The sequence below is a fragment of the Engystomops pustulosus genome, chromosome 3 (assembly GCF_040894005.1).
Source record: "Engystomops pustulosus chromosome 3, aEngPut4.maternal, whole genome shotgun sequence".
NCBI classification, from domain to species: Eukaryota; Metazoa; Chordata; class Amphibia; order Anura; family Leptodactylidae; genus Engystomops; species Engystomops pustulosus.
The window spans coordinates 101,472,330-101,489,065 of NC_092413.1; the positions used below are offsets into that span (position 1 = coordinate 101,472,330).

The 16,736-nt window shown below is 39.3% G+C and overlaps 1 protein-coding gene across 40 annotated transcripts in view; it reads left to right on the plus strand.

Moving 5' to 3' along the window:
* The window catches only part of TRDN (triadin), a 478,227-nt gene that overhangs the window by 247,792 nt on the left and 213,699 nt on the right, over positions 1 to 16,736 (plus strand). For all 40 annotated transcript variants that reach the window (XR_011854160.1, XR_011854161.1, XM_072141623.1 and 37 more), the window contains 4 exons: positions 1,377 to 1,421; positions 8,307 to 8,372; positions 9,197 to 9,241; positions 15,707 to 15,757. Coding sequence is in view for 38 of the 40 variants with exons in the window: in XM_072141623.1 (XP_071997724.1) it covers positions 1,377 to 1,421; positions 8,307 to 8,372; positions 9,197 to 9,241; positions 15,707 to 15,757 (207 nt within the window). In the remaining 2 variants the exon portion in view is untranslated. The remainder of the gene's footprint in view (positions 1 to 1,376; positions 1,422 to 8,306; positions 8,373 to 9,196; positions 9,242 to 15,706; positions 15,758 to 16,736) is intronic.

A 16,736-nucleotide genomic window follows, 5' to 3' on the forward strand; every position in this document is an offset into this window, starting at 1 on the left:
CATCGGTTTAAACCACTACCGGTCTATTCCACAGTATATCCTGCCTGGCATAGAATTGTGTTATAACCTGTGCCTGAAGGGACATAGCTAGATCACAGGTGAGGGCAGGAATGCCCCATGCTTGGGCAGCATGGATCTCTTCCACCCCTCAGCAGCTACTTGTTCTGGTAAAGACATACGAAGGAAATTAAATTAAACTCCTGGGGGTCATTTTGTCTTATCTCTGTTTGTTTTGAATAATTTTTTGTCTGCTTTCTTGGTTATTTATCAATCTCACTTTGTCTTTGTGTTAAATGGGGGGATCTTTTAAAGATAATTTTCAGAGACATTTGTTACAAATGTTGCAAAAATGTTTTCCTCAAGTATGGCTTAATATGGAGTTTTTTGTGCCAAAAAAGTCGCAAATTTGAGACAATTTGAAATCAAATGGCATTTGCAACATTTAACACAACTGGAATAGAAGATAAATTTGTCTTACTGACAATAACCAAATGTCCGGCGGAAATTTCCAAATGTCCCCAAAAAGGCCCAAATTTGAAATGTGCTGGAAAATGTCTCAAAAAGAAAGAAAAACAAGGAAGAAAAATAATTATAAATGACCCCCCTGGTCATGCACAAGGAACATATTTGGCACATAAGAAAACAGAGTTATAAATCTTGATAAATGTTCCCAGTTGTGTCTTAAGTCATGTCAAGCACTAACCCACATAAATATGGCCTTGTAAACACATCTTAATGGCACAGTAATGAGAAAGGGTGTAGTTTACCCAAAACTAGGTATGACTTAATGGGGCAGATTTACTTACCCGGTCCATTCGTGATCCAGCGACGCGTTCTCTGCGGTGGATTTGGGTCCGGCCGGGATTTATTAAGGCAGTTCCTCTGCTGTCCACCAGATGGCGCTGCTGCGCTGAAGAGCATCGGAACGCACTGGAATACACCGAGCCGGGCTGAGTGAAGGTAAGTGCAATTTTCGCAACACATTTTTTTTTTAAAATGCGGTGGTTTTTCCGAATCCGTTGGGTTTTCGTTCGGCCATGCCCCCCGATTTCCGTCGCGTGCATGCCGGCGCGCCAAAATCCGATTGCGTGCACCAAAAACACGGGGCAATTCAGGGGAAATTGGCGCAAATCGGAAATATTCAGGTAATTGGGAAAACGCGAATCGGGCCCTTAGTAAATGACCCCCAATATTTGTCAGGTCGAGCCAAAATTGCCCCACAATTTTGTCTTAAAATTCTCTGTTAAAGTAAGCCAGGTAATAGGTGTAATAAGGTCATCTTAGATACAGATATGTAAAAATACACCAACTTTATCATTTGCAGTGTCACATTAATTGTTTAATAAAACTGGACTGTATACTTTCAATTTGCCTAGAACAAGAAGAACCTAAAGTGGGAGAATCTGTGTCAACAAAGGAAGGTAAACTATTTATGTCCAGTTCTAACAAATATATTTCAGTAGTTTCAAGAGAAACTAAAAAGGAGGAAAAAATAAAATAGAATTCCCTGCCTTTGAAGTTGGTACCAACGTATTAAATTCCAACTGGCAAAGAAGTCAAGCCATTGATGTATGTAAAGTTAAGAAATGAAAAAGGAGAATTAGCTGAAATCTGCTGAAATTATGCAACTGTTCAAATTAGAACATATTAAATGGACCAACTGTATGAGGAAATGGTATGTGCACAAAAAGTGCCAGTCTCACATTAGGCAACACACTAAATACCATGACATGTATTACGAGTAAGAGAAAGAATTGTGTATACAGGCTTGGTACAAAAAAAATAATTTCTTTATCTCAAAAATTGGAATAAATTCTGCAGCACACCATGTAAAAATAATGAAAAAGTACTAAATTACATGAAAAAATCATTTGTTGGTTGGGGGAAAAGAATGGATGAGAATCCCCTTAACACAAACTCTGGGTACCCAGTAGAACAGTTCTGTATTAACAATCTATAATAGCCAAGGTACTTGCAGTACATGAATCCTAGAACTGTGCTATAAAATACAATAAAAATTGCTGCTAATAAATGAATATCACATCAGGCAGACTTCTAGTAACAGCAGGCAAAAATGTTACCTATGTCTGAGCTACATAGAAGGGACCTGGAAAGGAAAGGCATGACATTTTTTCATCAGATTACTTAAGGGGGTCAGATCCTTATTCACCAATATTTCTGCTAAAGAGTTAATACTTTCCTAAACCCTAAGTTAATGTTCTAGATGTTAGACTTGAAAAGGGAGATATGAATTTATTTTAGAGGTAAACATATCGAATCTAGAGCTAGTCTTTCCATGCCTGATCTATGGCATCCATAGTGCTGGAATTGTGGGCTGGATATTTCAGAGTGAGTTTAGCAGTCCAGTTTTAGGGGTGTATTGTTATTATAATCTTTTTCAATAGAACACCATTTACTGTCTGTATCATTTAACCACCATGATTTAGCTTGACTCATTATGGAAGCTCTATCTAGACTTTCAAATTTGCTATTCCCAGACCATCTGCTAATTTAGCCTTAGTCAATGCTTGTAGTGCAATTCTTGGGCTAGTCTTTCCAAACAAATTTCCTCATTAGGATTCTAGTTGTCCTAAAAAAGGACTCTCGTTGATGGGAATAGGAATGGCCCCGAAAATGTATAGATATTTTGGTAGTGTTGTCATTTTATATAATGTGATACAGCCACACCAGGACAGTATTAGATTTCAATACTCCCCAATCTAGGGGGTATAGTTGTTTAAATATGTGGCCTTCTCTAGATGGATGTTTACCTGGAGGGTTTGCGACTTGGTGCTATTGATCTTATAGTTAGAAACTCCACCAAAGTCTTGAAGTGATTCTAAAGATTGCTGCTCGTTAACACTTCATTTCTAATCAGCCAATCACATGGCGGCAACTCAGTGCATTTAGGCATGTAGACATGGTCAAGACAATCTCCTGCAGTTCAAACTGAGCATCAGTATGGGGAAGAAAGGTGATTTGAGTGCCTTTGAACGTGGCATGGTTGTTGGTGCCAGAAGGACTGGTCTGAGTATTTCAGAAAATGCTGATCTACTGGGATTTTCACGCACAACCATCTCTAGGGTTTACAGAGAATGGTCTGAAAAAGAAAAAAACATCCAGTGAGCGGCAGTTCTGTGGGCGGAAATGCCTTGTTGATGCCAGAGGTCAGAGGAGAATGGGCAGACTGGTTCGAGCTGATAGAAAGGCAGAAGAGCATCTCTGAATGCACAGTACGTCGAACTTTGAGGCAGATGGGCTACAACAGCAGAAGACCACACCGGGTGCCACTCCTTTCAGCTAAGAGCAGGAAACTGAGGCTACAATTTGCACAAGCTCATTGAAATTGGACAGTAGAAGATTGGAAAAATGTTGCCTGGTCTGATGAGTCTCAATTTCTGCTGCGACATTTGGATGGTAGGGTCAGAATTTGGCGTCAACAACATCAAAGCATGGATCCATCCTGCCTTGTATTAACGGTTCAGGCTGGTGGTGGTGGTGTCATGGTGTGGGGAATATTTTCTTGGCACTCTTTGGGCCCCCTTGGTACCAATTGAGCATCGTTGCAACTCCACAGCCTACCTGAGTATTGTTGCTGACCATGTCCATCCCTTTATGACCACAATGTACCCAACATCTGATGGCTACTTTCAGCAGGATAATGCACCATGTCATAAAGTTGGACTGGTTTCTTGAACATGACAATGAGTTCACTGTACTCAAATGGCCTCCACAGTCACCAGATCTCAATCCAATAGAGCATCTTTGGGATGTGGTGGAACGGGAGATTCGCATCATGGATGTGCAGCCGACAAATCTGCGGCAACTGTGTGATGCCATCATGTCAATATGGACCAAAATCTCTGAGGAATGCTTCCAGCACCTTGTTGAATCTATGCCACGAAGAATTGAGGCAGTTCTGAAGGCAAAAGGGGGTCCAACCAGTTACTAGCATGGTGTACCTAATAAAATGGCCGGTGAGTGTATATTATCAGCAAACAGTGTAATTTTATACTCTTGTTGACCAACCCTAATGCCCGAGATTCTTTGGTGGGTTCATTTAATTTCCTCTAGGGATTCTATAGTTTTGTTATAGGAGTTTAGTTTTGTTACTTGCGCTGTTTAGATTTTCATAAGTGAAAGGGTATATATATAATTTTAGATTTGTTCTTGGGTTGGTATGGTAATGTGTGAGCCTTTATTTAAATTTTAAACATTTTCATAGTATTCTTTAAAAGTGTTGTCACTTTAGGTCCATTATCCTAGAGCACTGATGGCGAATCTTTTAGAGAGCGAGTGCCCAAACTACAACAAAACTCAATTATTTATTGCAAAGTGCAAACATGGCAATTTAAGCAATAACTTATTGCTTAATGCTTTGTCACAGCTCTCAATCATATTGGCGTCCTGAGGAATCCAATACTGTTGACAGAGGAGAAATTCAGATTATTATTGTAGCTGCCCTCCACGGTCCCATATGCAGGAAGAATTGCAATGCCCATGGAAGGAGCTCAAATTATAATCCAGCTCTGTCCACATCCTCTAACTCCTATTGCAGTCCCAGGCAGCCAAGGATGTTTTGCTATAAAATAGTACTGAGTGCATAATGTCCTTTGTAGCCTGCAGGAGGAAACCATGGGTCCTGTCTTATGAACTATATGCTGGGGCGCGGACCTGGGTGCTCACAGAGAGGGCTCTAAGTGCCACCTGTGGCACCCGTGCTATAGGTTCGCCACCACTGTCCTAGAGCCTGTGTGGATGGCATATGTAAAGGATATTAGCTTTTAATGCTTGTCTTTTGAGTTTTTTTAGCTAAAAGAGATCCAGCTTGAGAATAATATGTCATTGTTAGCTTATTTAATATATGTGTATGTCTTTAAAGTAGTAGATACCAGTATTTCTATGCCTTCCTCCATCGATTTGATGGCCACAATAGCATTTATCCATTTGACCAATATCTATACACCTGTAGAGGATTTCTTTCTCTTTGAGAATGGTTGTAATGGGATGAAACTTTGTCCTGAATTTGTAAGGTCGCCGCTGATTGGTCCACATCTTCATAGGGAGCTGAGAAAGTCTTCAATTTCCTGGATTCAGCTAGCAGTTTTTCTTTTACGTAGTAAAATGTATATCTCGCCAATACATTTCTTAGGACAAAATCTGGAAGATTGCTAGGTTTGGGGACCTGTGAGCACCGTCAGTGCACAGTTCTTATTCCGATTAACTTGGAAGTAGCAATTGCATCAGTTGCTGAATATATGCTTTCAAATGTATATTGGGTACAATTTCCGATATGCTTCTATATTTGACAATATTACGTTGGTCTCTGTCATCCGTATCGATGATTTTATCTTGGAGGGTTGATACAGATTATTCCAACATGTTGTGGGTATCTACTTGCTCATTATGAGCATGTACAAAAGAGACAAGCTTGTCTTCTGATTGCAAAACTCTGTCTCCTAGCTCTTGAATTGGTGCCTGGAGAGGCATCACTAATGAGGATGTGTCTTTCTGCAACAAGATGCACAGAGCTTCTAACATGTTCTTTAAGGTATGTTCTGACACGTTCTGTGTGTCATGTTCTGTGGATTGGAAAGCAGCAAAGCTGTCTAATTGGTTTTTACTTGTCTCACTGTCCTTTGATATTAAGGCATTGGATTCAGTATCCTGGTTAGGGCTGTGTTCTTTGGCCTTCTGTTTAGCAGGACTGCTAATTGGAGACTCCTTGAAGCATATTTGCTGACTATAGTAATATGAGGAGACTGAGCTGCTTACTGTTTGGAGGAATTAGGGTGGCATGCTTCACTCTTCATCTGTGCACCTCACTGAAGGTGGACGGGAGGTGGATGATCCCATGCTCCACCAGTTAGGTAGCTGAAATGTAAGTGGATTACTTGTTGTCCCTTTCTTAACTGGGGCAGGGTTCCCCAAAGTTGGGCATGTACCAGCTGTCTTCTGTGGCGCAGGGTGGCACCATCTTTTCTCTGTATGGCGCCTGCACAGAAGTACTGTGCTATTGGCTTACCTGCTGATTCTCTTGTGTTCTTCTTCCTTCCTGAAGTGGTAGTGGTCGGATGGAGGGGTTTGCTTGGCATTCTGCCCTGCTGTCACTGTTAATTGACGATGAGTGAGGGAAGTCGGATCCTGAGCTCCTCTGCTATGCGGCTCATTCACATTTGACAGATTTGTTATACTTTCTTTTACATCATTTGAAAGCAGTGTTAGAAAAATTCTTCATGTTTACATAAAATGTAAGAAGTTTGTTAAATCATCTTTTACCCGGAGGCAGCTCTGATCATGTTAGAGAAAGATGCAAAGGTGTTTGTGTAACTGGAGAGAGAGAGGATAAAATACCAAATCAACTATAACAGTATAACGTCCATTCAATTGATGAATGGATAAAGAGACATCTGCAATGTTGTTTATCTTTTAAGTAAAAATGTGATGGTAAAAACCACTATATTGGATACAAATGAGTACATTGACCTTTATTTGGGTTTTTGTACTTCAGTTGCAGTCATGTCTTGTATCTGGTAAAAGTCAGGATGTAGTTTGACTTTCAAATTACAGTTACACTTGGCAGAACATGACAGTTCTCAAATGTGTTTGCGAAGATAACATGTTCCCCTCAAGGTTATTCTTTTAAGACGTTTTTTTTCTTACCTATGGAAAACATTTTATATAACAATGTCAGCTTTATGAGATATAATTATTTTATTTACTTACACTGCTTGTTGCACTTACGGTGTTGACATCTGCATACTGATAGTAAATAAAAGTAACATTGTATTGTGTGGTACAAATGGCAGTGTAGGCAAGTGCCCACTATGTACAACCACACTAAAATGTCCAATATTTGGATATCACCAATTTAAAGATATGATCACATGTCACATTTGTAGACATCTGCACATATAATAGAGTGGCTGCAGAATTGACCCAGTGTTCATTCCACAACCATTCCACAAACATCAAAAGCCAGCTGATTAATTTATATTGTGTGATCATGTTGCTGGAGGGGTGGAGCTAAATCTTTGCTTTGTAATGGTGGAACTCTACAAAATGGGAAGGCAAATTTGCAGCAAAAAGATATTTTCCACAGAGTGAGCATGGTATTTGCTGCAGATTTTTGGTATTGGAAATTCAGATATGCGGATACTCAATGAGGGGAATTTATAAAGAGCTGGTGCATGGTGCTTCACCTCTACATGTTTTCTCTGCAATGTATGTCAGGTAGACAATCGTGTGACTTAAATAATTCTGGTAGGACCATGAGCCAGTTTTAACACTTGTATGTCATGGTGTACTTCATGTGATAAATGCCGCTCTTATGTTTGTGGGCCCCCTTACTATTTTTTCACAAATGTCACTGAAAATAAACTGAATGAAACTTTCAGAAATTTTTGTGGCAGAAATCTCACTACATCTGCACTGAATATACCCACTGAATGCCACCTGGACGATTAGTGGAAATTCTATGCCTTTTTTTTTTAAATAGAGGGAATGCTTGATTAGGCTGACTGTCTAATAGCATGCTCTCCAGGTATTCTTTATCATTAAAAAAATTTGAAGTGAGAGGACACCTAAATAGCATTGGGTGGCTGGCTATACAGTGTAAAGCATAGCAACTGAAGAAACCAAAAAATACACTATTGTAAAATCATTTTTTCCTCCATAATACATGTAAATGCAAAATTATATAATAATAATAATAATAATAATAATAATAATAATGAGAAGAAGAAGGAGAAGAAGAAAAAGTAGCAGAAGAAGAAATAAAACAAATTTCAAAAGCAAAGATAGCCTTCAATTTAATGATTTTATTTATCCCCCCCACTCGTCCTTTCCATAACAACAAACAAGCAGGTACCACTTAAAAAGTTATATGTTGGTCATAAATAAGGGGCACATAACACTGATGTGTGAATTATAAAGTTAATATTAACAATATTTCTGTTATGTGACTTAGATATGATTATCAATATATATATATATATATATATATATATATATATATATATATATATATATATATATATATATATATATATATATATATATATATATATATATATATATATATATATATATATATCAACTTCTAACTTTGTAGCAGTGATGGATTTCTTTAATGTGCTAAGTTTAACCTGAAAATAATTTAGATTTATAATTTATATAATTATATCACTGAAATATTTGTGTGAATCAATGTATTTGGAATAGAGACAAGCATGTAACTTAGTGTTATCAGTGAAATTTTAACCTCCAATATTTCACCTAAAAATTTCCCTTTGCACTATATTTAGGCACATGTGGAACTAGTCGCATTGTCCCTAGTGTGATCATAATTATGTCTGAATCCATTACAGGTCGTGAGTATATCACTTTTTCACCGTTTCTTACAGCCATATACATTGTAATATAAAATTTTAAATACATTTCTTTTGTACGTGTCAGTTATATCAAATAATGTAGTTTCTTAAATTAGAAAATTCAAATGATATTTTCTGAGACATCATGACAAAAAGTACCTTATATACTCGAGTATAAGCCTAGTTTTTCAACACAAAATTTGTGCTCAAAAACCCTAACTCGGCTTATACTCGAGTCAACTAAAAAAATAAAGTCAAAACTCACCTTTCTGACATCACCTGTAGGTCCTCTTCTGTCTGAGACAGTCTGAGACAGAAGAGGACCTATGGGGGACGTCGGAAAGATGAGTACAGTGTTATTTTTTTTTTCCTGCTATGGGGGCTGGGCGGGCTGTATGCTACGGGGGCTGGGCGGGCTGTATGCTACAGGGGCTGGCAGACTATATACTGGGAGGCCGTAACCAATGCATTTCCCACCCTCGGCTTATACTCGAGTCAATAGGTTTTCCCATTTTTTGTGTTGAAATTAAGAGTTTCGGCTTATACTCGGGTCGGCTTATACTCGAGTATATACGGTAATTACATTTGGGATAGATTATTTTACTAAATCAAAGCTAATATTTGGGTTGTCTCTAAGTTCCTATATTCCAGTTATTTATAATGTTTCCAAATGTTTTTATTAAAATGCATAATAATGAGGTAAATGTATAACAGTTATTTTCTTTATTGCAAATTTTGCAATTTACTCTAAGCTTCTGGTTGTAAAAAAAGAAATCTAAAAGATGGAATTAACTTTGCCAATAATTTTGTTTACTTCATTTCAGAACCTGATTCAGGAAAAGCCATCACAGTTGATTCAATATTAAAAGGTAGTAATTTGTTTAACAAAATATTATAGATAAATATTCTCTTCATGTAAAGAGGACCTATCCCCATCAAGCTTCATGTGATAGGCAAACATAGGGGCAGATTTACTTACCTGGTCCATTCACGATCCAGTGGTGCGTTCTGTGTGGAGGTTTCGGGTTCTGCCAGGATTCACTAAGGCAGTTCCTCCGACGTCCACCAGGTGTCGCTGCTGTACTGAAGTTCCACGGAATGCACTGAACTTCACCAAGCTGGGCCGAGTGCAGGTAAGTGCGTGTCCAGCGACACTTTTTTTTTAAAATGCGGTGGTTTCTCCGAATCTGTCGGGTTTTCGTTTGGCCACGCCCCGATTTCCGTAGCGTGCACGCCGCCACCGATGCGCCACAATCTGATCGCGTGAGCCAAAACCCCAGGGCAATTCAGGGAAAATCGGCGCAAAACGGAAACATTCGTGTAACCCGCCGTAAAAACGCGATTCGGGCCCCTAGTTAATGACCCCCATAGTGTTGCTACACAACCTGACTAATAGTAAAGTTTTTTTATGGAAGTATATTTGTGTAAGGCTCAGTTCAAGTCTGCATAAAGGAATCTTTGGGGGATATGTATCATAGTTTTTTCCCCTTTGTTATATATTTGAGACATCTGGAAGGTCTTTTTTTTGCGCCTTATATATGATCATGTCTTTTTTCTTTTAATACCTGTTTAGTTTTTCCTATCCTAGCGGGGCAAATTGTGGCTTCTTTTTGCAACTTTTTGTTGCAAATGTCTCAAATCCACATGGACACTAACCATATGAGGGGGGTTATATACAGCACTACTGTAAATTTTGTATTTGAGGCTGTGTCCTGCATTTTTAAGCACTCTAGCCACACCCAGGGAAATTTAAAAGACATTGCAACAGCTGAGGAGAGGTGATTTGCCTAATTACATTACTGTTAACATTTGTATTTACAAAACTTACATTTTAATGCATTGTTAATAGAGATGAGCGAGCACTAAAATGCTCGGGTGCTCGTTATTCGATACGAGCTTTTCCCGATGCTCGGGTGCTCGTATCGAATAACGAACCCCATTAAAGTCAATGGGAGACCCGAGCATTTTTTTAGTAAAAGAGAACATTAAAAGAACAGTGCATAATAAAATATCCCAGATGTTTACTGATGTTTTACTTGTAAGAAAAAATTGAAATAACACTATTCTTCACTTTCCAGGTGTTCGCGCGTGTCTCCCGCTAAGTTAGGAGATGTTCAGAACATCTGGAATGTGAAGAATAGTGTTCTTTCAATGTGTTCTGCACTTAAATGGTCCTGTATTCACAGTTTTTAATGTTTTAATTCTATTCTTCACTTTGCAGATGTTAGCGCATGTCTTCCGATAATGTCGGAGATGTGCGCGCACATCAGCAATGTGAAGAATAGTGTTATTTAAATGTGTTCTGCCCTTAAATGTTCGTGTTTTCACTGTTTTTAATGTTTTAATTCTATTCTTCACATTGCAGGTGTGCGCGCGTGTCTCCCGAGTAACGAGCCGGTCCGAGTATGCTAATACTCGACCAAGCAGTATACTCGGACGAGTATACTCGCTCATCTCTAATTGTTAACATATACATTAAAGTGTTCTTTACATGTGTTTTAACATTGCATTTACTTTGCGTTTTGTAAACACAGATGTTAACTGGAATGTTATTAGGCAAATCATCTCTCCTCAGCCCTTGTAAAGCAACCAAAACGCCAAGTGCGAAACCTCAGCCTTAGAAGTAACCAATACATTTAAAAATGTAAATGCAAGAATTTATGAATTAAAAAAAAAAAACAGGTTAATGCACAACATTTTAAACATTGAATACATGTGAAAAATTAGCAATTTACATGTTATAACAGGGTCCATGAAAAAAATCCTTCTTTTCCACCTGTCCTGGACCAGGTGCAGATTTGCATCTAAAAAGTCGCAAAAATAAGCAAAATGAGTGATATATAAGTGAAAAGTCACACGGAACATCTGGAAAAAAAAGATACATAAGGCACACTGCACAAGGTGCAGACCAAGGTTTACTTGAAAAACGACAGCAAAATTCGCAGTGGAAAGTCGCTGAAACTACAAAAGTCGCAAAAAATTAGACAATTTACCTAGCAGAAATAAACATAGGTGTCTACCTTTGTCTTAGCAAAAACATGTTACATACTGCACTATTTTGTGATTGTTGGCTAATGCTAACACAATGAGGGTCATTTACTAAGGGCCCGAATTGCGTTTTTCCGACGGTTTACCCGAATATTACCATTTTGCGGCGATTTTCCCTGAATTGCCACGGGTTTTTGGCGCACGCGATCAGATTTTGGCGCATCGGCACCGGAAAGCACACAACAGAAATCGGGGGGGCGTGGCCGTAAGAAAACCCGACGGATTCGGAAAAACCGCCGTATTTAAAAAAAAAAAAAAAAGTGTTGCTTACCTGCACCCAGGGTAGGACGGTGAACTTCAGTGAACTGCGACATCAGCACAGCAGCGACACCTAGTGGACATTGGGCGCACTACCTTAGTGAATCGCCGGAAGACCCGAATCCTCCACAGAGAACGCGCCGCTGGATCGCGTCAGGAGCGGGTCAGTAAATCTGCCCCAATGACTCTGACACTGGAACACTATTTTTTTTAAATCCAAAAGCACATGAAAACCATTAGTAAAAAGCAAAATTGGATAGCCAATATCTAATTAAGATCATTGACAAGGTTAAGTTGCAGTTTTATTTTTGTTCTTATGACGAAATAAAAACATAGAGAAATGCTAGTCTGTGTACAACCTGGACATTATCACTCTTAAATCAACACAGATAAGCCAAATTTAAGTGGTACTGTGATTAAAATCATAAAGCTTAATTTACTCTTTCAATCCTAAAACTAATGCAGTGCAGGTCCCCCACACATCCCTAATTGGGATCAATAATGCACAGTATTTATTTATTGAGTTAGCAGATGATCAGCTCTTCCAACCCAGACCACCTTAACTTATCTGAACCATGGTTGCATTTCATCTGTAGTAGGCCAGCTTCTTGAGACAGTTCTATATCTGTCAGCTCTACTGTCCATCAGGTAAATTTTTTTTTAAGTTGCAAAACAGTTCCATAATACATAATACATCCCAGCACAAACTCCAGCAGGCGTGTGGAGTGACTATGCAACATTTTATGCAACTTTGTCTTGAATCTGGCTTTGTAAGATGTTGTACCAGCAGTAGTTCTATGTTTATGCCAGAATAGTAAAGTGGCAAAAATAGCCTTGGGCAAGTTTTTAGCAGTGAAAAGCCACAAAAACACAATGCGACTGTTTTGAGACATTTTTACACCAAAAAAGACTAGCAAAACCAATAATAACCAAACCCCAGCGACTCAGTGGGGCACATTTACTTACCCGTCCCATCGTGATATCCGCTGTGCGTTGTCCGACGAGGATTCGAGTCTGCCACGATTCACTAAGATTGTGCGTCCGATATCCTGCATGTGTCGCTTGCCCTGCTGGGGTCCGCCGGAGTTCTCCTTCTTCTTCCTGGTGCATGTGAGTGCTGATCTTGCGATACAATGTGCCTTTTAAATTCTGCAGTTTGTCCAAATCAGTCAGGTTTTCCGACGTCCATGCCCCTTGTTTTGTGTTGTATGCAACCCGGCGCCAATGCTCCACAATCCGATCGCGAGGGCCAAAACCTGGGGCAATTTAGTGCAAAACAAAAAAGAAAAAAAAAAGCGAAAACCGCGTCCGACAGACCCTTAGTAAATGTGCCCCAGTATGTATTTGGAATATTGATCTTGGTTTCTTCTTATAACACATACTCATTGAGGACGATTTATCATAGCAACCAATGAGAGCCCAGCTTTGATCGGTTTCCATGGGCATTTAAAACAGTTTTGCCTCAGACACTGATAAATATTCCTAACTGCATTATTTTGGAAGTAGTTTTCAGACAAGAGTAAATAAGATACTCTGTGTGTGTCAGTAAAAAGTAACTGTACATTTAGGGTCTATAGCAGTGATGGTGAACCTTTTAGAGATGGAGTGCCCAAAATAAGATCCAAAAAGTACTAGCTTTTTCTAAAGTGCCAACACGGCAATTAAGGCAGTAACAAACTTATTGCTACCAGAAACTTTGAGCTCCAATACGACCCTGTCCACACCTTTTCACTCTTCAGACAGGACCAACGAGCACAGGATGGGTCACTAAGGCACTCCTTAGACTGCCTTAGACTGCAGGAAGGTGCCATGTCTGGCTAACTGTGTCCTGGGAGTCTGCCCACGTGCCGACAGAAAGATCTCTGAGTGCCATCTCTGGCTCCAGTGCCATAGTTTCGCCACCACTGGTCTATAGAAATCTGCTGCTTCCATCATTGTGTGACACATGGCTCTAGTATAGTTGTTTGTAGAGATAGGCAAATCAATTCGAACAAAGTGGAATTAATTTAGAATTTCAGGAAAACTTCAGTTCTGCACAAATCCAGAGTTTACAATGATTTGTGTGAACAATTTTTTTTCCCCCTTTATTATCAAAATGTCCGTGAGCACAACATCTTACATGGGGCAGAGAACTCAGGAAAGAAGAAAGGAACACCCACGATCACATGTGCAAACATGTAAGCCAATCAGCGAACAGCAGGCTTATTTGATGTCACAGCCCAATAAAAACAGACAGCCATTTGGAGTGATTTTTGCTCAAAGTCCAGGGTGTCCATTTTGGGGGATCTGTACACCCCATATTTCAAATCTTTTTTGTTGCTAAAGTTGATATCAAGCAGAGGTGGCAGAGGGAGCAGGCCCAGGTCGCAGCACAGTAAGGTGACGTCGCAGCAGGGGTGAGGCCAGAACTGCTAGTGTCATCAAAGGGCAGTGTTTTGATCAACAACCCAAAGGTTCTCGATTGGTTGACTAGGTCATCCACTTCCTCCCAAATGACATCTGACAACTCCAGCCAAGAGTCTGTGGGTTTGTCATGGCCCAGGAGCAGGTCAGCGGCCCTCACCTGTCCTCAACTAGCCTCTGTCCTGTTCATTTCCCTAAGCCAGAGATCTACTAGATGGTCTGGGCTCAGTGCCGCTATACATCGAGGATGAATTCTTTGAGAACAGTCAGCAGCTAATTGGCAGTGAAGAGGTGGGGCAGACATCCGGATTCCGATTGAAAGCGGACACTTAGGGATGTAGAGAAGGGCAAAATGATGAGTGAAGTCAATGCAAAATGACTGCCGACACCCTCTCTACTCTTTTGGGGGGGTTTCTACATGTATCAGCGTTTAACAGAACATGTTCTGTCATAATCTATGGAATCATTTGATGTCAGTGTAAAAAGAGTGCACTCTTTGATTTTATAGTGGGATCTTGGCCCTCAGCTCAGTCATTTTGTGCTGGCACCGATGTTACCTTGTCAGGCTGCATTCCCGCTTCACTTATTTGGTCAAGTTGGCCCATGAAATTGAAGAGTGAAGCGATTCTAAGAGCGGCGGCTGTCATGCACGTGTCATACTAAAACACAGCATTGTTGAAGACCAAACCACGCTCCCTATGCATATTTGAGCATGGCACAATGTTTTATAACACCCTTCAGGCTCTCTGCAGCCAGGAAATACCTGTTTTAACATGACTCTCCATGATTCGATTCTGGTCGAAATAAATTTTGACGTAAAATTCGGCAAACTCAGTGTATCGAATTTTGTGAAAAATTTGCCCATCTCCAGTTGTTTGCATGTGGCCAAATTCTGCCCCAAATATTTATATCCTCTCTCCATTGCCTTTGGAATATTGATTACTTATAATTTTGTATGCAATGGGGGAGATGTATCTTTATTTCTGCTAGTCAATTTTTGTGACTTTTGACGTTTTTGCGACAATTCCCTGCAACTTTTGCTGTCATGTACACCTTGGTCTGCACCTTGTGCAGTATGCCCTATGTATCTTTGTTTTGCAGATGTTCCGTGTGACTTTTTACTTATATATCCCTTTTTTTTTGGCCTATTTTTGCAAAATTTTATGCGCAAATATGCACCTGGTCCAGGGCAGGTGCAAAGTAGAAATTTTTGGTGCCATTATTGTTTTGAAACAATATCTTCTTGAACAATCTTTTCAATAATACCTTGAAGTAGTAAGGTTATGAATGACATTTTCAGTCTCTTATACCTTTCTGAGAAACTTTTTTGTGTACATCTCTAGTAAGATGCTGCCATGAATGGGACATTGAAACACATTTATGTTTGGTTTGGATAAAGTTGTTATGTGTTACTATCCCAAGCACTATTACATGAAAAAGATAGATTAAGCTTTCAGCAAACTCCTCCTGGCTTTCCGTATACATATCTTAATGAGCAATGTGACAGATATTAAACTGATGTGAAGATGAAAGCATTATCATCTTATTCTAAGAACCTTGCTTTCCAGTGGTGCATGATTCATAAGCAGGAGAGAAAATGATTAAGTCTTATCTCTAATTTGCAGATGGACTGTCAAAAGAACAAGAGGAAGAATTGCTAAAGACAGCAAGGCAAGGTACAGTGAGAATTTAAGCTTTGTCTTTTTAACAAAAAAATAATTCAAATAAATTATCCCCATCATGCAAGAAAACATAAAGCCTGTCTTCTAATTCATTGTGTTGATACATTGTTAAAGCTTTATATATCCATGTTTTCCATACCACTGCTGAACAATTAACACATCCAGGGTAAGCTTCATATTCTATTGTGTGCCTAAATATAATTTACTGATTTACTACACATATTATACAATAGGCTACAAAGTCCGTATGTTTCTTTAGTACAGTACAGTATATAACTGTAGACATATCTAAAAACATTTGTACTAAGACTACTTAGATTTTAAATATTTTTTATTATTTAATTTTTGTTATTATTATTATTATTATTATTATAATTATCATTGTTCAGGTGAGTCTGAAAATTGCTCCAGAACTTCTGGCTGAAGTCCAAGTTCATCGACCCAAACCCAGAATGGACTCAAGCATTGTGCCTTGGTCCACTCAAATTTTTGGCCATATGCTTATAAATATTCATACAGTGGCCCACATTTCCTAAAAACAAAGCAAACTGAACTATGTGCAGTTTGCCTGTGTAGTGTGCAGAGGGCGCCATAACCAGGATCTCTAGCACACGTTCTTAATGAATCTGGTGCCCTCTGCACTGCCCCGAAAGAGTGCACAACTTTTTTTGGAGCACCTTTGCATCATAAGCATGTGGAGCATGGTCCAACTGAGCACCAGAACGCCCATTTCAGTGCAGAAATTTGTTTTGTGCACTAGATTGCGCAAAAAGAATGTGCAAAAAAAAAAAAAAAAAAACAGGCTCAATGGTTCTGATCCCAGGGGGTGAGATCAACATTTTATCATCAAGGACTAAGTAATGGCTATTTCCTAGCTATCCTGATAGCTCAGCCATCACGAACCCACTCCCATCAGGACCCCCAACTGTAATTTTCTTTGGGAATCTTGTCTATAGTTTTGTGGACCCACCCC